Source organism: Mycteria americana, chromosome 1 (assembly GCF_035582795.1).
Source record: "Mycteria americana isolate JAX WOST 10 ecotype Jacksonville Zoo and Gardens chromosome 1, USCA_MyAme_1.0, whole genome shotgun sequence".
Classification (NCBI taxonomy): domain Eukaryota; kingdom Metazoa; phylum Chordata; class Aves; order Ciconiiformes; family Ciconiidae; genus Mycteria; species Mycteria americana.
The window spans coordinates 8665342-8687965 of NC_134365.1; the positions used below are offsets into that span (position 1 = coordinate 8665342).

At 48.4% G+C, this 22624-nt stretch overlaps 2 protein-coding genes across 2 annotated transcripts in view; one reads left to right on the forward strand and one right to left on the reverse strand.

Moving 5' to 3' along the window:
* The first annotated feature begins 6372 nt into the window (after window positions 1-6372).
* TMEM243 (transmembrane protein 243) lies at window positions 6373-16003 on the forward strand. The gene is made up of 4 exons (XM_075489392.1): window positions 6373-6534; window positions 13216-13266; window positions 14136-14240; window positions 15450-16003. The coding sequence occupies exons 1-4, from the start codon at window positions 6457-6459 to the stop codon at window positions 15570-15572; spliced, it is 357 nt and encodes a 118-aa protein (XP_075345507.1). The 5' UTR covers window positions 6373-6456; the 3' UTR covers window positions 15573-16003.
* The window catches only part of DMTF1 (cyclin D binding myb like transcription factor 1), a 31091-nt gene continuing 24455 nt past the window's right edge, over window positions 15989-22624 (reverse strand). The window contains exons 15-17 of the mRNA XM_075488452.1: window positions 21709-22095; window positions 18140-18287; window positions 15989-17310 (exon numbers count right to left, since the gene is read on the reverse strand). Coding sequence (XP_075344567.1) covers window positions 17201-17310; window positions 18140-18287; window positions 21709-22095 — 645 coding nt within the window. The 3' untranslated portion in view covers window positions 15989-17200. The remainder of the gene's footprint in view (window positions 17311-18139; window positions 18288-21708; window positions 22096-22624) is intronic.

Here is a 22624-nt window from a genome sequence, read left to right on the forward strand (position 1 = left end):
AAACCAATGGTGGGAACTGCAAAACATAAAGGTTTTGGTTCCTCTTTTCACACGCAACCTTCAGAAACCCCGTGTCCTCGCAAGCAGACGTGTCCCCCGGCACATGCAAAAGCAAGAAATGTACAATCATCTCAGCATTGCAGGATTAATTGGGAAAAATCATGCCCCTTGCTCTGGGGTGGAGGAGCAATGCTGGAAGTCCTTGAGCTGGTTTTCCCATTGATGATCTGCCAGGTTTGGGTGACTCTTACCATATAGGGAGACAAACATAACTCTTCTGGGATGACAGAGACGGATCTCAGTGTCATAAACATCTTGTCCATTTTTCCTTCTTCCAGAGCATTTCCTCAGGTTGGGAGCTGTTGGATGATTTGTTAGGACAGAGATGAGTTTAAAGTCCATTGTAACAAAGCAAGTTTGTTCATCAAGTTCCTTTTGGTCTTAAAAACATGTGAAAACATCTCCTGGGTCCTCCAGGAATTTGGGGTTGTGGAAGCTTTGTTAGAAAGCTCCAGAGAAAATCGTATCCTTTCAAAATAAAGCATGACAAATAGAATAGCCAAAGGGCCATCGCGCTGGGAGCTGAAGGCTGATTTAATGGTGCAAAACCCAATTACCAGGCTGTAATCACCAATGGCTGCGTCGGGAAGCTGAAATCGCTATGGGGAAGGAGACAGGAGAGCAGTGGCTGCTGTTGCTGGAGCTGCGACTAAGATAAATTGCAGCAGAAAGCCAGTGCTAACAAAGAGTTACGGAATAAATTGATGCATTAGAAAACCCAGTGCATTAGATCACTTGAAAGGACATGCACATCAGAGAGCCGGGTTGGTGAAGAGCTAAAGACAGCATTGTCGGCACAGATGAGTTACTGACCTCCACCTTGGGACTCGAACAGCCAGCTGATGAGTTACGGAGGCAGCAGCATCAATGACAATGATATATAATTAGCCTTGGGATATATTAAAATTTTCATATATATGCTGAATTAAATCTTTGCCCAGAGTACAGGAAAAACCACATGATGGCCTTCAGAAGAAATAAAATATTAGACAGGAGAGAACATATTTTTTTTACGAGTCTATGGTGCTGATATTCTGAAGAGACTCCAAAGCTCTCTGCAATTTATGGGCAAAATCTATTTCTTGGAAGCAATGCCAGGACTGTTTTTGAGAAGGGAGAGCTAGAGCTCAGCATGTAAACCTTGGAACTGCTCTGACACTTAGACGCAGGCAGCTATGATAAATGTAAAGCGCACTAAATGAGAACAAGGAAAGGCAAATTGTGTCCAACCTGAGCAGAACAAATCTTTGGAATGTTAAACCATCTGAGATTTCCTTCTATATTATTTCCTCCATTAAAAAGCAGGTTGTTTTTTATTTCAGATCTGAAAAGCATATGTACTTTTCACTGAGGATTGATATACTTACTTTGAATTGTAGAAAGAAGTGAGTCAGTGTTACGGGGCATCAAAATTGTGGCCATCATGGATGGTCTTGTTATGAACTTGATGTCAGCAGTTTGTCTTTATTCTCAGACAATACAGCTTGATTCAGTTTTTGCAAAAAAAAAAAAGTCTGTATGGGAAAGAGAACAAATCGCCAAGCAAATGAGGCAAATCATTTTATCATTGGTTTAGTTCCACTGGGTAGTAAAGAGGGAACAGAGGATCCCCTCAGCTTTGAAATGTGGCAGAAAACCAAGGGCTCTGTTGTGCGATCTGTCCTGTGAGCGAGCATCAGCAGAAACGTGGTGTGGACACTGCACACCCATGCTGCATCTCTGCCCAACCAAGTAAGATACGGAATACCCATGAAGAAGATTGATAGCATTTTTACTGAGGATGAGACATGTATTTTGACTACTAACATAAATGTTAAGGTAGAGAGGCCTTTAACCGCATGTGCCAGGACTAGAGGCTTGGTCTTATTTTCCAAGGAAGATTTCGGAAGTTTGATGAGCTCTGAAACATGAGCTCAGTGGATCCTGCATCCTGAGTCATGTGTATCAGCCTCTGGATGGCAGCAGGGTTTGCTCCTGGAGCTCTGGCTGCAGGAGAGGGACCACACCGAATGCAGCCTAGTCCATGGATGGAGTAGGATCTGCTGCCAAAATGAAAAAGAAATGGAAAAAAGTGGAAAAAGGACTTCAGGTTGAAAAGGATGTCTGATTTCCAATGCCAAGCTCCTTTCCCCACCTTATACTATTTTTCACAAGTCAATCAAACTCCATCTTTAAAGCAATATGGTTTTTTGCTCCCCACAACTCTGCCTGAAAGGTTGTCCTAGAGCTGCTCTCCCCCAGTCTGAACACGATACTACTGGCACATCGTTCATAGCCATTTGCTCTTGTGCCAACACAACCCATTAGCTTAAACATTTTATCTCACTCCTTAGCATTTACTCCTTCCCATGCTGTGTGTAAAAACCACAGTATCCCTTCTTGGCCTCCCCTTCGCAGGGCTAACCAAGCCAAGCGTTTCAGTCTTCTCCTGGAAGAGAGGCCCTTGTGCCAGTCATCCCACTGTTGAGCTCCTCCCAATACCTGTTTCAGAACAGAACAGTCTCCCCTGAGCTTGAGTGGCCAAAATGATGAACAGACTCCAGATGGGATCTCGCTGGTACCTGGTACCGTGGCAGAAATTACTCCTTTTTCCTGTAGAAATTCCTCGCCTTGGATCACATCAGCCTGTGCCGCTGTTATACCACATTGGTTCACAGATATCATATGACCGACACCAAAAGCTTTCTCCTCCTTTCCCATTTCTGAGGGAGGAAATCCCAGCTTAGGGCAGAAATTCCTGTTTGTCCCTAAGTGACCCATGAGCCTTGATGCATCCGCACCCCTCTCACTGCTGTTATTCCCGTATAGTCTCCAACAAATGATCTCTCAGAGAAATTTTTCAGTCTTGGCTTGTTTCTTCCCTTCCCTGAGGACTACTGCTACAAAGCGTTATTCATTCCCAGCCTCTGAAGGAATTCAGCTGCATCGTGCACTGATGGAGAGAGTGAAACTCATGAACGGGACCACGTGCACAAGCAGCGGTCTCACTGAGATACTTGCTGCCAGGGAGCATCATCTCTCGCAAGAAGCAGACTGGCTCCCACGGGACATTTCTCGCCGAATAATCCAAGTATGTGTCCTAGTGAGAACGAGGACCCAGCTCCACGAGACACACCGTGTGCTGAACAAGTGTTGTCGTCCACTGGAGGAGACACAATTTATCAAACCATCTGTACCACGAAACCAGACGCTTGGCCGAGTCAACTGCTAGATCTGCCGTGTTATCTATTGGGTCTGATACGTTAATGGCTCAATCAGATTTTCACTCATCAAATGGAAGTTGCTGCCTACTCACTGAATGTGTCACCCAGAGAAGCATTTGGATGCACAAGCGAGTGGTCCAGGCAGGAGATGCAGATCGGCTAAGTGGAGAAGACATGTAGCATTTAGAGAATGAGATACCACAGCAAAGCATGGGCTGAGTAACTCCCCTGTTCTGATCCCAGCATGGACACCTGAGCACTTTGTCCCCTTCAAGGTGTGTTTGGCTGGTCCCAGGGCTACGAGACAGCCCGCGGGGGCCAGGGCTGTCCCACACCACCACCGAGGCCCGGCTGTGATTCTGGTGCTGCCATGGCACCAGCTCACTGGGGCTGTGACCCATCTCTGAAGACCACAGACTGCTGCATCCTGGAGGTCAACCTAATGGCTATTATCTAATGGCATTCGATAATGGAAAATATAGTTCTAGAGATCTATAGGATGAAGATCTCTAGGATGATCTTCATCTTCTATAGGATGAAGATCTAGGAAGATCTCCTAGATCTTCCAGGATGAAGTCCGGTCTTCTTACTCCTGACCAGTCCAAGAGATACCATTCATAGAAAAATCTTAAGAGCTTCAAGTGCTGGAGGCACTGAGGACGGGTAAGGAAGGAAGCGATGGAAAAGGAGTTTTTGTTAGTTTGTGTTCTAAAGAGGTTGAGACAAGCACAACCGCTTTGGCCAGAAACGTGAAGGGAGTCTTGAAATGAGCTACACAAGTGAAACCTCTGGTGAAACAACAGAGAAACGGTTTTATTTGTCTTAAGAAACCCACCTGCCATTGGTTGGCATCTTCATCTCATCTATTAACTATTTATTGATGCCTCATCTATTAACTATTTATTGATGCTATTTATGTTCAAGTAATGGTTTGTGGTTTTCATCAGGTTTTGCCTGTGTTTTCCATCTGTTCTTAATTATTGGTGACTAGTTGATAGCTGTTGAAGAAGGTTGTGTCCGTTTGTCCCTTTGAGCCGTAACTCCAAGCATAAACGCAGTATGCAACGCAGGGGACTCCCACAGTCACTCCCCTCCAGCAACCCAGTGCTTCCCTGGCCCCAACCAGACCCTACGCAACCCTCAGCATTTCATCTGGGCAGAGCCAGCGACTGCTCAGGAATGGAATATGTAAGTGCTGCAAAATGAGCATAAAACCAACCGTAAAGTTTCTGTTGGTCAAGAGCACTTGTGTGTCAGGAAGCCACATCCTTCAGTCCGTGGGATTTTTTTTTCTGAGTGGCTCAAGATGACATGAAGAGTCTCTCCACTGAGTCCCGGAGACCCTTCTTCACCCAACAGCGAGCGTGGGAACACATGCTGGAGGGTTCCAGGAGGTGTTTCTGACTTTCCACCCAGTACTTCAGCTCAGGACAAAGTCAAGCTCGTCGGAAGCTTGATAATTTTCTGGCCTTGCTTGAATTTAATACCTTTCATCTTTGAAGTTGCGGTCCTTTGGTCTTCAAGTGCGTTGACCACAGGAGGCTGAGCGGAGATCAAGTGCGCCCAGAGCCCTGCGTACACAGCACGTGCTCCCGAGGCCAAGCGGCCCCGGCATCGCTTTTCAGCTAAAACGACTGAAATGTTTTGCAAGAAAAGTGCCTGGTTTCACTGGCCTCTTGTTCGAGAGCTGGGGAGCTCCCACGAGCCGTGACCAGTGGCCTAAAGGGGGAACTTGGGTGGCTGGGGGCGAGCAGGATTCGACCCCCAACCGAACAACTGCACAGACATTTCATAGCTGCGGCTGGTTTTCTTCTTTCTGGTCTTTTTACCTACAGATCCAGCCTCCAAATCTTTTCTATCCAGCAAGAAGGAAACGCCCATGCTATTTCTACTAAATTTCACTGATATTTAGTGGAATTTGTCTTTCAGGGCAAGAAACCTCCTGGGAAGTTGTGGAGAGGTGGGGGGGGGGGGGGGGAGAACAGGGTCGGGAGGAAACAACAGAGCCAGTTTGAACAAACAAGTAAAATCTGTCCTGGGAGACGTGACATTTAGTGCATCTGAATTGGTTTATTTTCATCCTAAAATGCGCTTGGAGAAATGTTGTAGCCATGATGGTCTGGGGATATCCAAGAGGAAAGATATTTTGTGAGACCAAGGGATATAGTTGGAAAAAAGAAAATTAATAAAAATTTAATAAAATTTTAAATTAATACAAACACATTAAATAAAAATACATTAAAAAAAATAAATTAAATAAAATTAAAATAAAGAAAAATAAAATAAAGAAAAAATAAAATTACACCCCCCCCCGAGGCTTTCTCGCATGCAAAACCCATTGTCAGCTCTGAAAAAGCAGCAGCCAGCTTTAGGCGAAGCGGAGGCAGCGCGCGGGATTTCACTTGGTGAATCTGAGCGACAACTTTGGCTAACGTATAGAGCAAAAATATTTCACCGCCACCAATGCCAGTTCCGGGGATAATCACTCCCTTTCATCTAGTTTAGGTAGACAACACGTGTAAGTGACTGGGAGGACCACGTAAGTTCGTTTTTCAGCTCTGCCAGTGTCAGGTGTATAAAAATAAAATAAAATAAAATAAAGTAAAATAAAATAAAATAAAGTGAAATAACATAAAAAAAATAACATAAAATAACATAAAATAAAATAACATAAAATAACATAAAATAAAATAAAATAACATAAATTAACATAAAATAACGTAAAATAAAATAAAATAACGTATAATATAGCGAGCTTAATTTCTCCAAGTCACAGTATCAGCGTCAATAATGAGGTAGGCTTAAATAACGCAGCTTTGTTGAACGCTAAATTCACGCAGGAAGTGCTCGACCTGAGCGCCTCTCCGCCGCAGGGCCGGGGCCGGCGAGGGCCGCGGCCGCGCAGTCCCGCGGAGCCGCGCCGCGGCCGCGTAAGGCTGGGCGTGACCCTGCGCACGTGCGCCTACGGAGACGCCCCCAGGCGCGCGCCCCCGCGCACCTCACGCCCCCGCCCCCGCAGGTGCAACGCCCCGGGCGGGCCCCGCCCCGCGGCGGGGGCGTGGCCGGGCGCGGGGGGGGGGGGGGGCGTGGCGGCGCGGAGGGACGCGGAGGGACGCGGAGCGGCGCGGAGCAGCGCGGAGCGGGGGCGCAGCATGAGGGCGCCCCCCGCCGGCCGCCCCCGCGCCCCCGCGCCATGGAGGGCTTCGCCGCCCGCGGCTACGGCACCGGCGGGCCGGACAACCGGCCGCTCTTCGGGGAGACCTCGGCCAGGGTAAGGGCTGCGGCGGGCGAGCGGGCGAGCGGGCGAGCGGGCGGGGCTCCGCTCCGCTTCGCCGGGGGAAGGGAGAAACGCTCCCCCAAACCCGGAGGGGGACCCCCAAAACGCCCCCCAAAACCAACCCTCCCAAGAAATTAACCCCAGCAAAAAACCGCAGCAGCAACCCCCCCCAGCTAACTGCCCCCCACTAATGAAGGACCTCCCTCCCCAGCCCCCCCGGGGTAACGGCAGCCCTCCCCCGGGCTAAGAAAAGCAACGGGTACCGCAGGCAGCCTAACAACAGAAGGGAACCTGCCCAAATCCTGCAAACAAATTTAAAAAAACCCATAAAATAAGAAAGCGTGTCCCCAGCCCCCCCCCCCCCCCCAGCATCAGAAATCAGTAAAGCAACAACAAAGCTGCACCCCAAAGGAAAAAATATAGAAGGAGCCCCCCAAATGCCAAAAGAAACCCCTCAAATTGCCAGAATTATTTAAAAAAAAACAAAAACCCACAACAAAATAGAACAAAACCAAGCCCCTCCTGGTCAGTGCCCCAAAACAAAACAAAAACAATCCATCAAAAACACCCCAAACAAAAAAAACCCCAAATTTTAAAAAAACCCACATCCCCAGAGCAATCCCCCAAGGCAAGAACCCCTCCCCAAATAGAAAAGAATCTCCCAAGCCCCCCCCCCCCAAAGAAATAAACTTCCAAATAATCCCCCCCAGACCACCCCCCCTTCTCCAAGCCATGGCGGGAGCAGGGGCTCGGGGTGCGGAGAGCCCCGGGGTCAGGGGGACCCTCTGAAGGGGCGTGGGTGCAGGGTCACCCCAGCCAGGGTGCCCCAATCTGGGTGCGTGTGGCCCTGCAGCCCCCCCAAAGCGGCATCTCACCAGGTTTTTTTTTGGGGGGGTGGGGTGGTGTCTTTGCTTTACTGGGGATAGGGGGGCTGCTTTTGGTGCCCTCCCGGTAATTAATTTTTTTTTCCTCGGACGGGTGCGCGGCGGTGGGTGACGTACAGTGGCACCGACTCTTCAGGTGTCAATCCCCCGTAAGCCGCTCAGCCGGGCAGCTTTCGGCGCTGCTGCGGGTCGGTGTCTGCTTCGGGGGGCTGCGCTGGGGAGGGGGCTCCCCGGGACGCTGCCCGGCATCGATGTCCCTCGGGAATGGCGATAACTGGCGGTGCGCACCCGTTTCCAGTGGGGTGACAGCGGTTCGTGGCTTGGGGTTTGTCCCTGTTGGGAGAGGTTACCCATCACCGTGCTGTGGGTTTGGAGGGGTGCAGGCTGAAATTGCGCGAAGTTATTCACAAAAGTGTATAAAATGCATCATCCTTCCCCCCCAAGTACTTGGAAATGCTGCTAAAATGATAACGTTTAATAAAAACATAAATAAAGTGATACCAGCCAAATTTTGGGGGAAAAACAGAATGATGCGAGATAGGAGGAGGACAGGCGGGACCTCCGAGAGGATGAACTGAGGGGGGACGGGGACCCCCGCCAGCGGGTGCCAGCCCTGATGGGGAGCGCTGGAGGCACGGGGACCTTCACCACAGTGCCCTGCGCGGGCGTCGCGATGGCTGATCCTTGTCCGGGGATTTTGGAAGCTTCCAGGGATGGGGACTTCTGGGGACCAGGATGTGCCGTCGGAGCTGGCCAGTGATCCTGGCAGGCAAACCCCAGCCTTTCCAGCCCAGGTCAAACCTTGGATCCCTGACCTCCCGTCTCTTTCTGGCTGTGGCTCCGCTCGCAAAGGAGAGCGGTAAATAATAAACACGGGCTGCTAACTCCAGTTCCCGGGCTCAAACAGGGATCCGGTGTCCTGCACATCACGCCCTGCCTATCTCCTCTGGCCCCGCTGGCTGTTTTTGAAACCTGTCTGACAGGACCGGCAGCGGCTGATGGTCTCTCGCTGCCATACCTGTGTCCGATGGACCAGGGATGGACAAGGGATGGCCTGGGGTGGTTTCCTCTGTGATTCACTGGGGTTGCCTAGAGACAGATGCTGGTGAGGTCCGGAACTGGAAACGTTCTGTCTTGGAAATGGTGAAGCTAAACTTTGCCTTAAAATGGGAGCAGGTCTGCTGGGAGAAGCGCGTTTGCCCGTGTCCTGGCTCTGCTTTTGGGTCTCTGCAAGTGATGGCCGGCGCTGGCAAACCGGGTCTCTCCGCTTGGGCTGGGCAGGAGGCCGTGGGGAGGGGCAGGGGCAGTGCTCGTGCCCCAGGAAGCCCCGCACCCAAATCAGGGGTCTGGCACTGTTGCCAGCAGTTGGAGATGGATGTAGAGACGGAGATGCCCTCCTCCTGCCTTCTCACGCTCTCCTGGTCTCCAAGCTGGTGGCTTTGGGGCTAAAACCAGGCTGTGGGGACAAGGGAGCTGGGCAGCAGCATCCGTCTCCTTCCCCAGCCGTGGTCCAGCTGCTCCTGCCAAGCTCGCCCCCCCGTGCCGGCTGCCGAGCAGAGGCTGGGGGCAAGCTGGGACCAAAAAGGTCTTTGGTGGGAAGGGAGAGTGTAGTGAGGCGATGCTGATGAATGCCAAGCGCTGTGCATTCAGCTGTGGTTACTCGGGATGCAGCACTGGCAGCGAGCGGGTATGAGACGATGCAAAGCAAAGGCACAAGGGTAAGGTGACAGAGGAGACAGAGCATCACAGATGCAGGACTTCTTGGGACAGAAGTTGAAAGCAGAAGCTGCTTGGGTTCCTCCGTGACGGGAGCATTTAAATATAAGCATGCTGGTGGGTGTTAATTGCTGCGGGTTGGAAGCAGAAGGCAATAAAAAGAGAGACTGAGATGGGAATGAGGAGCCGTTGAGGGCACAACGGCATTTTCCCTTGTCTTGAAGGGGGAGGGTGGCCAGCGTGGTCCTGAGCACAGCTCTTCTCACGTGTAGCATGTACTATCTCCTAGTCCACGGAGTTTAATGTGGCACTAGATTAAGTTATCCCCTATGGCTGCAGTGGGCTGGCTTCTCGCTGCGATTGCTGCTGACCATCTGGACTTGCTGATGCAAGGCATAAAAATGGCTTTTCCGTCATGCCTGCAGAGATGCCAGCAGGTACCCACCCTCCAGGGGACCAGCCCGTTCCCCCGTCCTGGCCAAGCCTCTGCCGGCAGCTTGTTCCCCGTGGGCTCAGCCCTCAAGCTGCTGTCTTGGAGGATGCAAGGTGCCAAGCTGAAACGGGGTGAAGAGCAAAGCTGTTGCTCTGTCAAAGCCTGTGCTGCGGGCACAGTGGTGCGGATACACCCTCAGTCCTGCCTCGGTTTCCCTGTTGCTCAGAGTAATCCTGACCTAGATCCCAAAGGATCCTGGATTGCGCTCTCCTGCTTTGCGAGGACTTGATGCTTCCTGACCTCATCTCCCTTGCCCAGAGGCATCTGGAGGGAGACCTCTGCACCGCAGCAGCTCCCTGGGGCCAGCCTGGTGCCTCCAGCCCCTAACACCCTCCCCAGAGTAGGGGGAGAGGGCAGAAACACTACTGCTTCGAAATGCAGCTTGTGCAGTGCCGAAACAGGGGATTCATCGCCTGTCTGGCGAACAGCTCGCTACGTCTCGGCTGCTGGCTGGCTGAACAGGGATCCCCAGCAGCGCATCGCACGCTGCCGGGCTATCAGAAGTTAGTGTCTGCGTGTGAGCACCCTGAGCCGGTGCAAGCGACCTCCAGCAGCCTGCATGCTCACTGTTTTGGTGTGTACGCTGCCTTTTTTTTTTTTTGCCTTTTTACTCTAGCAGCTGTCATAATACATAGTGATGCTGGAGAAAAATCCTCCCTGAATCAGCTGTGCTGGTTGCAAGAGCTGGCTGTGCTAGCTGGGTGACATGGCTTGTTGGACACGCGGCTCGTCACAGCCCATTTCTGCGTGCCCGGTATCCACAAGTGTCTGCCCGGGCTGGGCTGCATGCTCGGACGCGGCGCAGAGGTGAAAGGCTCCGTCATCCCCAATCCCTTTAGACCTCTCGGCCTCTGCTTGTGTATTTTTAACCTTTTTGCTGTGCTAAGCTGCCTGGGGCTGAAGTGTCAGCAGGCACCGGGGAATACAGCCTCTCGCCGCTTTGCCAAGCCTGGGATTTCAGGATCAGTGGCTCTAATCCCCAGATCCTGAAATACCTTCTTCTGCTGGCGGCGCGTTTGGAAAATTTTAGCAACTGTGGGTTTAAGCGTGGGGAAAGGGGATGCCCTGACCCACAGGGACTGGCGGCCACACAGCAAAGCCGCTCCGCTGCCAGCATCCGTACCTGATCCGGCTGTCGCTGCCATGTCCGTCGCTCGGCGGTGTGAGATGAGAGGTCCCCGTGCCGGGGGGATGCTCTCTCCCGCACCCCGTAAAACAGGCAGAGAGAAATGCTCTGTGGTCACTGCTGAGTCCGACCCCCTCGTTTTTTCCTGGCATACCAGTCTCTGTCCTGGCAAAATGGGTCAATTCGCCCCATCTTAAAACTGCCACACTCCAAGTCTCTAGTTAATTAGAAGAAACCTCCTCATGGCTGAGTTTCTGGATGGTGTATCCTGTCTGCAGGTATGCGGCCGTGTGTCCGTCCCTCCGAGTCTCTCTGCGGAGAGCCGGCTGTGACTGCGCCCACCGGGTTAGCTGTACGGGATGGCGACCCGCTGCTGCTCTGCAGCTGGCCCCTCGGCTTTCCCTCCCCTTCCTCTGCTGTTTGAAACCCATCTCCCCATGAAACCACACAAAGGGAGAAGGGATCCAGCTGCTCACCTCCTGCCACCCCTTTTGTCCCTGGGGAGCCGAGCCCGAATGCAAACTCCGGTCCCCCTCCATAAAATCGCCTTGGTGGGCTCAGCCAGGTCTGCAGCGCCAGGGCAGAGCAAAACCGCCATCCTCTCCTGATACCGGAGTTACTTTTGGGGGTAAGGACCCCTCCGCATACCATCTAGATTGAAGTTAGCTTTCAGTTCTTTAATTAGTTTATTTTAGCTTAGGTGGAGCCCAGCTGAGCTGTCGCGATATGCTCTCGTGGAGGTAGCGTGCTTGCATTTTGCCCTGTTGCTTCTGTTATTTGCCTGGAATTATTTCTCTTCGCTCATTTTTTGGGGTTGGTGGTGGGTACGTCACAGATGGCTCCTAGACGCTGCTGTTGTATTGCTGACACCGTGTGTGGAAACGCCGGTGAGGAGAAGGGGGTTATGCCTGGCTGGCGTGGACCTTGCGCGGGGGGTGCTGGTGACGATTTCCTATGGAGGTGGGTCACTTCCCACTGCTGCAGCCACCGCTGTGCCCCCACAGCTTGGGGCCTCTGAGCTGTAGGACCATAAATGGTCTGGTTTTATGTAGAGGAGCTGGGCAGTAATAGATGAGGTTTTAAAGAGTCTGCTTGCTGTGGTCCTTCCCCTTAGGGACGAACGCAACCAGGGCACAGCATCTGCCTGTTACTGAACGGCAAGCTTGGGCACCCGAGCTCCACCAAGCCTTAGGTCAGGGCTGGTGCTCTCTGCCTCCTCCCCTTTGCTCTCTGCTTTCTGCTCCTGCCCTGCTGCTGCCATGCGTTACTGCTTCATGACCTGGGGCTTCTCCCTCTACAAATCGTCTTCCAAACTGTAATGTAGGAGGGAAGAAGGGTGCAAGACCAGCTGGAGGGAAACCTGGGTTGCCCTGCCTGCTGGCTGGGATGTCTTGGGCAAGATGCTTTCGCTGCTTGAACTCTTCTCACTTTCCTTTAACCATACCTATTTAATGACCCTCGGTATAATTAATTGAAGTTCTGTGTTTTTTTGCTCTGCACACCTTTTCTGCTGTGGCTGTTCTTCTAGCATTTTATTTGGGGAGCTAGCCGTCCCTCTAACAGGGGTGTTACACCTGACTGCATGCAACCCAGTCTGACTTCGGCGATAGATGTTTATATTCAGAGCAGCACTGTGAAGAAAGGGAGGAGGCAGGAATCCCGGCAAGGATGGGAATGTTCTCCTTTTGCATCAAGTCGTTTCTCACCCAGTGAGTGCCGTCAGTACAGGGTCCTGGCCTGGGCGCTCCTCTGAGCCCGCGGTCACGCAGCCCCGTGTCACTGCCGGTCCCTGCCCTGATGCCGCCCGGGGTGGGACTGCGATGCTGACACCGAGGGGTACCTCTTCCCAGGTGCAAAAAGGTTGTTTCCTCCCAGCCAAGTGTTATACTGATGGGGAGCAGCAGAACGAAGGGGGGGGGGGGGGGGGATATCTGTCCACCCTGAGGCGAGTTCAGGTCTGCTGCTGTTAGGGGAGAACATTTGGGGTGCAGGGAACGCTTCACCTCCTTGCCAGCAGCCCACAAATTCCCACCTAAGGCACTATCAAGCTATTCGTTCTCAGGCGCTGAGGCTAAAATAAGTTTTTTCTGACAACCTCCGTCTGTGCACTCCCACTTTTAAAAAATTTTTGGAAAGGATTTGCACAACTGTAATCAATGCGGACGTAGTGAAGAAGCCAATTGCAAATGAGCAAACCTGCTGCACAAGGACTTGGCCAGTACAACCTCCCTGCGGTCCACGGAGTCGGAGGAAGGGAAACCTTCCTGCGTGGCAGAGCTGGCCAGGGAGCCTCAGTGGTGCTGCTGGGTGCGCTGGGGACAATATGGGTCCCGGCTGATGTGGTGCTCTCGGCGTTGTTGGTTACCGGTCTGTTTTATGTGGGGTTTTTTGGTGTGGGGTTGTTTTTTTTTTTTTTTTGGCAAGGTGTGCGTGTAACTGTCCTCTCTTTTCTTCAGGACAGAGTCATCAATCTAGTTGTTGGCGGCTTAACGTCCTTGCTGCTTCTAGTAAGTATCCCCCATCCCATCCTGTGTTTTGTGCCTCCCTTAGGTGACGGGGTGAAAACCAGAGTTCCTCCCCAAAACGGGTGGTGAAACTTTACTGACTGAACAAGCTGTAGTTTGGGGCCCAGGCAGTCACTTTGGGGCACATCTGTCTTTTGAAAGTCTGACAACAGGAGGAGAATACCTTTCTTCAAGCCATATTTTAAGATCTGGCTGTGCAATAAAAAGCCCCAAGTCCATGGGCAGATTGTCCATCCCAGCTGAACGTTGAGTCTGGGTGAGATGACAAAGTGCTTACGCCCCAGGAGAATGTGTTTGCTTCTCTTTATTTCCTTGTATTTATGATTTATTTCCCTCTATTTATGGCTTACAGTAGTTTTTCCAAAGCTTGGCACTTTGTCTCGCACTATGCTTTCCCCAAGCTTTAAAGACAAGCCCAATGCTATCGCGACTGGAGAGCATCAGTTCTGCCGTCCATGGCGGCAGCATCGTTTGCGAGCCAAGGTGCAGGGAGGTGGTAGGGAGAGCCAAGTGCCAGCTGGTGGAAAGCTTGCCTGAAGGGATGCTCCTACACAGGCAGTGTGCACCCCCGTGCCTGCTGGCTTTATGGGTACTTGGAGGATGGTTTCCAGCAACAAGGCAGAGTAGCAAAGCTCTCGTTTTTTTTTTTTTTCCCCACCCTTCCAAGTCTGTAGTTGTGTCAAAGTGATTTCTCTCCAGCTCTTCACGGGGTGGGAGTTAAAGAGCAGGGAGGGGTGTGCAGCCCTGGATGCGAGCGCTGCGGTACGCCAGCCATCGGGGCGAGCCTCTTCTCATCGCAGCTCTGACGGCAGGCGAGAGCAAAGTCTTCATCTTCGTTTTCCTCCATACAGGTCACTCTAATCAGTGCTTTCGTCTTCCCGCAACTACCTCCAAAACCTGTGAATATATTTTTTGCTTTCTGCATCTCCTTGTGTTGCATTTCTGCTGGCATACTTGTAAGTACCGCCACGTTTGCCGTGCAAGCTTTTGAGTCTATGACTGAGGATGAAATCCGGATAAAACATGCTTTATGTGGTGCCGCCTTCTTTTTTACACTCTCCTAGAACAGCTTTCCTGCCCCCATAAAACAAGTTGTCAATACAACTTGCAGTTGCAGTTTCGTATTTACTGCAGAGTAAGCGTGTGAACTAAGCCAACATCTGCAGACCAGCTGTGACACAAGACTTGTCACCTCTGTGACAATGCCACCTGTAGCTGCCAGTGCAGACAAAGTAGGAAGCTGGAGAGCAGAGCAGTGAGATGGGAATGCAGGGATGGATTGTGCCGCAGAAGACTAGGGGTGGAGCAAAACACTTGAACCTGAAGTGGTGGGGCCAGCCAGCCAGTTGCAGAAGTCAGTGACCTTTCAGGCACAGGGGATGAGTTACCGTGGCAGGAAGCCACAGCAGGTGCCCGTTCACTGGGGCTGTAGCAGAAGTTCCTCTACTCAACAGCTGCGGCATCCCAAGAGAGCTGGTCCCAAGTGTCAGCAAAGGGAACTGGCAGGTCAGAGTTCATATAATGGTTTCGGTTGGGAGGGACCTTCAAAGATCATCTAGTCCAACCTCCCTGCCGTGGGCAGGGACATCAGTGGCTCCTTCCTCTTCTGCAGCTTCTCATCCTTGGAGCATTGTCCTTCCTCCAGCTGTGACCCGGAACGGTCGCAGCCCTGAGCTCCTGCCCCTTACTGCTGGGTAAGCTGGGAGGGTGCTCTGTGTTGCCTGGTTCTACAGCTGGTAGCCATGACTCCGCCCAAGACAGATTGTGTAGTGCAAAACCTTATGTTTGTCCTCATTGACTGGGGTGTAGCCAGTTTTAAGTGTTTAAAAAACCAAACCAACCCCCCCACCCTCTTCAAAGCTGACAAGACAACCCCTGTCTTCATAGCTAACCTGGCACCCTAGTTTCACAAACACCTTGCCAAATCCTTGTTTGTGTATTCCACAAGCATGCTAAGAAAACATAGGTGGGATTTCTTAATTGTTAAGAGAATTAGCTGGACTCTACACCTAGTCTTCTCTAGTCAGATGAAGCTGGGCTGTTTTACAGAAAAAGAAGAACAAAACCAAACCCAACTTCTGGAAGTTACCAGTTCAGTTACTATAGAAAGTTTCCTCAGAAGTACCTGGCATTTTTAAGTAATACAAACTCCTTCTCTCTTCTAGATTTACTGGTATCGACAAGGAGACCTGGAACCTAAATTTAGGAACCTAATTTACTATATTTTATTTTCTATCGTCATGTTATGTATATGTGCCAACCTGTACTTCCATGAAGTGGGTAAATGATGGACATTGGGAATACCCAGCAATGATGCTACCGTGTGAGACTGCTTTCAGCTCAGCTCTCAGCTCTACTCGAGACATTTACGTGAGGACAGTCAGCCTGAGAGGAACGAAGTGGGTTGTGCAAGGATAAATCAGTACATGATTTTCATGTAAATGTATATGTAATGTCCCTCTTGTTGGGGAGAATTATTGCCGTAAGATGTGACATTCTGCTTTTTTTTGAAGAGCTCCTGTTGCACTTAATGAACATTCCAGTTGTACTGATGTTTCAGAATGGCACAAGCTTTTTCATTTTGGAAAAAACTGCATTTTTTTATTACTGTACAAATAAACTGCAGCATTGCAAGGATCTGTAGCAGTATAAATAAATGGCATCTTACAGTTACGTAAGACAAATACTCTTTATTTCGTTTAAACTGAATATACAATTATTTCTGTTCCCTAGGCAACCATTCGAAACTACAACTTATTTTTCACATTAACAAAACCACAGACTGAAAAAGACCAACTCTTGATTATGAAGAGCTAATTACAGAAATAAATAAAATAATTTATACATGAGTCTTTAGTTTCTATAGCTTTTTCTCTCGATCGCTAGCTAACAGGCTGCCGCTCAGCCTAGTGTCTGTTTCAAACTCTTGAATGTAGGAATTAATTGGCTTCCTTTGCCTCGGGGCCCTATGCCCAGATTCTCACAGAGCTATTTCTCCAAGACTTTGCCACCTCCATGCCACCCCCCATCTACTAACTGGCTGCATAAATCACCTCTGGAGAGGTGGCTGGTAGCATCATGTAAACAGTGAGAGAGACAAATGTTCCAGCCTACTCACAACAATCTTCAAAGAAGTTACAAGCTTGTGGGGGGAGGCTGGTGGCTTCCCTTTCTCATAGCCATTCCCTTTTTATTCAGCTTGCTGTAGTGATGAAGGAAAAGAAAAAAAGAAAAAAGATTTTCCACAAGTGATCTTTCTGAGCTCTGTCCATTGCCAGCAACGGACTCCTCAGGAACAAGCAGACCAGGCAAGTCCCATAAGCATCTGTGTCTTCTTCCTATGCCGTAGACGTACTAACAAGCCAGATGAGATGGGAATACAGACCATTTCTTCATGATACTGCCCATGCTCCCTGCAGTCTTTGATGGAACACATTTCTTCCTGAAATGTAACAGTCTCTTACTCCATGTGTTACAAGAGTCAGTAAGTGCAGAAATCCTCACCCATTCTTCATGAAACATGTGCAAACTAATTCTTGCTGCGGCACTAAGAGGCTACAGTCCACAATCCTTGACTTCTGTCCAGTTTTCCAGATGTGCAGTTCAGCACACCAGTCACAAGTCAGATCAGAATTGACCATGTGGATCCTAGCAGTGAGCACTGCAACAGAGGTTTTTTAAAACACTGAAACACCTCAGCTGAGACGCAGTACCTCAGGCTTCGGTTGGCTGCTCTGTAACCCTTTACAAATGAGGTAAATAGCCTGAGCAGAGAAAGTGCACTGTAGTCATTTCAAACTGGAAGTTTCTGTTTAAAGACATGGACTGACTGCTTTCTTTGGAAATGTGGCACAGGGTTGTAACTAATTTCACAATGCAAACACGGTCAATAGAAAATGGACACGATTACTGCTTCTCAGTGACAGCTCACTAAATCTTCAACATCCTTTGAATCTTCTGAGTCAGGACTGCCCAACGATGAGCCAATAATGTGTGATCCATCTCCGTGATGCTGTAGGATAGGATCTGTCAAGAGACACAGTACATTAGAACTACTATTTACTGTGCCATTGTAACAAGATATAAAATACACACTGTAGGAGACAGAAAATGCAGTCTGGTGTTTTAAGCAATTTTAAGCAAAGTTGCTCAAACTAGGCAGTTCTCAATTTCTAGTTTCAAGGTAAGCTATGACTAATATGGATGCAACCGGTGCGACTCACATTTGTATTCATCAGGTATTACTATACCAGGCCTAGTGCTGACCCTCTGATGGCTCTGCGAGGAGATCCTTCCTCTGGAAAGGAGTATTTGTTAGGTGCAGCAGTGGGAGAATATATCTGTGCTGCTTCCAAGTCTGAGATGACTATTGGCATTGGGAAGCATGGCACAAGCTAGCAAGCCCTTCCAGGTGAGTGCTGTGCAAACACACCCCTAAACAGCCCAGCCCCTCACCATGAGAGGCATCAAGTGCATTTCTGATGCCTCTGGTCTTCTCTCAAATACGAAACAAATTTCATTCAAGCACCAGGCAAGAAGAAGTGCACACTAAAGAAAGAGTGAGTTAGTAGCTTATGTGCACTAATTCAAGGCTCAAGGGTGATGGCAACAGCTCAGCAAGTGATGAAGCAGCTGCTGTTCTAATGCTTTTCCCACAAGGTAAAGCGAGACTTTCTTGCACTTCTACTGATACCAGTTGGGTAACCAACTTGCTTAAAGTTTCATAGCAATGACATGGAAAATTATTTAAGAGAAAGCAAGGATCTATAAAGCGTTGTTTACAGGAACTCAAAAGTGCCATACTGCTTTAATGAATCCTAGCTCCAGCATCAACCGTATGAAGGGACTGTCGTACCTGTTAGAGTTGTCAGGGGCAAGACTGATTCGCTGTCTATATCATCCGTTGTCTGGATAAAACCATGGGAAGAAGGAACAATAAGCACAGTCTCATCATCTATTGTAGGCTGATCAACTTGTCCTTCTATTGTTGGAGAGCCCAGGTCCTGCACAACACAGAAGAACAGGATGTGAGAGTGTAGTCTTGGTAGCATAAACAGAAAAACCTGCTTTGCTCAGCCATAGTCCATAGTAAGCAATAGACTCCCTGGATTAATTTTACCTCATTCAGTTGAAATGTCAGCATCTGAGCTAGTTTACTTCAGCATTTATAGGGCATGTTTCATCCTAGTGCAGGCATCGAAAAACAAGATGAGAAGAATTCTACCCTGTGAGTAGTATGAGGGCAAGGGGAGAGGAGAGACTGCAAGGTGGTGATAAAATGTTCTCTTGTAAGCCAAATATTTTGTCTATAAAGAGGAATAATTAAGCTTTTCCACTACTTGCTGTCTAGCTGTTCTGATATACTGAAGCAATACCTTTTATAGTACTTACCAGCTCCACAAATGCAATAGCTTTACCTGAACTTAATACTTAGTTTCACAACTTCTGTGTCAAGTTTTAACTACTGAACACAGAGCTCAAAAGACCCATTTAAGTTGCTGTGCCTTGTTTGCCCTGTCACTTGCTGACTGTAGGTTGGCTCCAAACTTTTTTAGCTGAACCTCATTATATAAAAAAATTGGCAACACACTGATTCCTTCCAGGTACAAGTTGTCAATACCCCTGCTCTCTTCCAGTCGCGTAATAGCTGCTGCTGCTGCCTCTTCCCTGGCTCTTACAGTACTGGAATGGCAGTAATACACCTGGCTTACTTGGTGTCACAGCACACTCCGGCGGACTCCTGGTTCTGCAAACGCAGTGAAAAGACATCCTAGATAGTACTGCCAGAATAAGCAGAGATATCTGGATTCCAGTTTTTGTGCGTAACGTGTAAGGTTTGTTCAAGATTCAGGAATCACTGATGCAGAATGCTAGCAAATATTGCTGGCAGAATGGAAGGTACCTGGATTTATCACTGTTTTCAGAGGGAGCAGGAAATGTTTGGGAGAGGTTACAGTCCCCTTTGTTCAAGAAAATCTTGAAGTTCCTCCACCTAGTTATAGCAAAACTTACTTTCCTACATAGTTTCACCATGTTTTTGCAAAGGCAACTGCCTGAAAACCCCTTCCCTGGTGCTGCTGAAGAGGAGTTGACTACCTGTGCTGCAGCTCAGTGAATTAGACTTGGTCCAAACGTGTACCCATTCATGCAAGGCACAGTATGCCTGACCTGCAAAAGCTGCTTTCTGCAGAGAGCACAGCTGAACCTGCCCACAATAAGCAGTATGTTGCAAGGCTTGAAACTGGGAAAAGGAGGTGTGAAAAACTATTGCCACTGTGGCAAATGAGCACCTTTCCCAGCCAGAAATAATAAAACCCTGCAGCATGACTCCCTGCTTCACACTACCCACACCCACAGTGACAATACAATACTGGCAAGTGCATAAAGATAACACTGACTTAAAGAAAGCAAAATTTAGTCATGTCTTTCTAGAGTAACTTTTCACTTAGAATCACTCACAGACAGTTCACTATTTCCTAGAATTTAAATACACGTCAAACCTGAATCTGACTAGAAGTGTAAGGCAAATCAGAATTACAAACTCAGTTTGTTTTTCTGTCTAGAAAATAGTTTAGTACCTCTTTATATCCTGCTAGCCATAAGCGATTTCTACAAAGTTTAATTAGGAATTAGGTTTATAGCAAAAGTTTACTAATTCTAGCTTGAGAAGCTGAAATTTTAAACTGAGAGTAGAAAGCTGATGGGCTGCCTCAACTATTGAGAATCTTATCACAACTATGTCAACCATGAAACAAGAAAGAGGAAACTGGAAGAATAATCCCCAGTTTTGGATGTATTCAGGATTCAAACGCTTCTGTAGTAGCAGACTGTTGAGACGTACAAAGATCCTCCTCTTTGTAAGAGCATAATGGATATGCAGTGTCTATTTGTGCTGGTTTTGGCTGAGATAGAATTAATCTTCTTCACAGGAGCTAGGATGGGGCTCTGTTTTGGATTTGTGCTGGAAACAGTGTTGATAACACAGGGATGTTTTTGTTACTGCTGAGCAGTGCTTACACAGAGTCAAGGCCTTTTCTGCTTCTCACCCCGCCCCACCAGCGAGTAGGCTGGGGGTGCACAAGGAGCTGGGAGGGGACACGGCTGGGACAGCTGACCCCAACTGACCAAAGGGACATTCCACACCATATGGCGTCATGCTCAGCATAGAAAGCTGGGGGAAGAAGGAAGCGGGGGACATTCGGAATGATGGCGTTTGTCTTCCCAAGTCACCGTTAGGCGTGATGGAGCCCTGCTTTCCTGGAGATGGCTGAACACCTGCCGTGCCCATGGGAAGGAGTGAACGAATTCCTTGTTTTGCTTTGCTTGCATGCGCAGCTTTTGTTTTACCTATTAAACTGTCTTTATCTCAACCCATGAGTTTTCTCACTTTTACCCTTCCGATTCTGTCCCCCATCCCACCACGGGGGAGTGCGTGAGCGGCTGAGTGGTGCTTAGTTGCCGGCTGGGGTTAAACCATGACACCATTATAAACTTTTTCAAAGACAAAGCCTAACAAAGTCAAAGCATATCAACAATGGATTTTCAAGACTGATAAAGCAGAATTACAGCAACTGTAGAGCACTGTTTTAGAGAACAGGATGGGGTATTGGAATCTAACTCATCTCTTCCCACAGTCTAACCTAATCAAGCTTCTAAGGAAAGAGGTATTTCCTACCCACTAAAGAGAGTTACCTTCTTTTTAGCATCTCTATTTTATTCCTCTATCAATGAAGGAATTTAGTATAAACAATCCAAATGCCTGAAATCATTTGGATAAACTCATTTCTGCATCTCAGGTGTTGGAGCTGAATAAAACTGAGGCCAGAGAGCAAAATAGCTTAAATGCTTCAAATTCCAATTTAACAGATACTTAACTGGAGCGGTATGTTTAATAGAAGTCCTCAAAAATGGAACCTGTGGTGCACCTCAAAATATGTTATCAGATTCATAGAGCAAAAACTAAATACTCTACATCACCTCCCTTGCTCAGCAGTCTATCTACCTGTAAAGTATGTGTGTTGGACAATTAACAGCCTAGTTTAAAGCAACAGCATCAAATAGTAATCAGATGAAGGCAACTGTTCGGTGCCACTAATATTCCTGCTTTCCACAGTCATCATGCAAAAGTACCCTGAGTAGTGAAGCAACTCCACAGCTAGTGAGGTATTCAATGCTCCAGACAAAGTCAAATACGAGCCTTAGTACCAAATTATTTAATTTGGTACTAAGATATCACTTCCACACCCATAACAGATTAATGAAGCTCAAGGACAGAGGATCTGAACAAAATACTCGTAGAACTATAATATACATGAAATCACTGACATATTTCATACGAATAGCTTAACATAAAGGTCAAAGATGCAGTGAAATCATTCTCCATGCAGAAATGGGGAAAATATCAAGTATCATGCACTCCCTTACCTCAGTAACATAAGTGCTGGGTAAATCAGAGTGAGAATCCTCTTCCTGTTTCAGGCTGGCATCTGAAATCTCCTCCTCAGTTCTTACCATAACTCCATCCATCAGTTCACTACTATTCCTGCTGCTGAATTTGGAGGCATCATCTTCATTGTAGGCCGACTGTTCTTCATCACTCAGCTTGGACTGATGGATATTATCTGGGAAAGTATTTGCTTCTAGGGTATCGGGAGGATCTGTCAGGTCAGCTGACTGAATATCTGAATCAACAGTAAGTTCTGCCTGAGTGACAGAGGAGGAGATATCTTCAGCAGCAACAGTGCGGATTATGACACTTGGCGTGTGACACTGCACTGTGACATTGTCGCTGGTATTTAACAAATGCTCTGGCTGTAAGCAGTATTTGCAAAAAGAGACACAAACAGAGAATGTCAGAGACTTTCCTCCAAACATCTTCAAATCTTTCAGCAGATAAAAGCAAAAGGATTCAAAGAACTCATTACTAAGTGTAATTTCGAGTTTTACATATAAAGTATGTAGCCCAGATAATCTGTTCACCTTTCCTGGCCTTAAATGATGAATTTGTACACTGAATTTGGCGTCAACTGTTCTTTAAGTCACAAATAAAGTAAATGCGTAATATGAAAGAGGCAACTGTTCAGGTGAGGATCACTGCAGATTCAAGAGATCAGAGTTTTTTTCCCTGAATTTTACATCACTTTTGTTATTCAATCTCCAGTTTGCTTCCCCTTCCCTCCCTCTAATAAGAAGTAACACTGTCACTACTATACAAGTTTTGTGAACACTAATATTCATTTGTGAGAGTAACTGGAAACGTCAGGAAACCGTAGTATTTTGTTTTGCTGGGGCAAGCCACCAGATGGAGACACCATGTTCAGCCACAGTAAGAGCTGAGTTG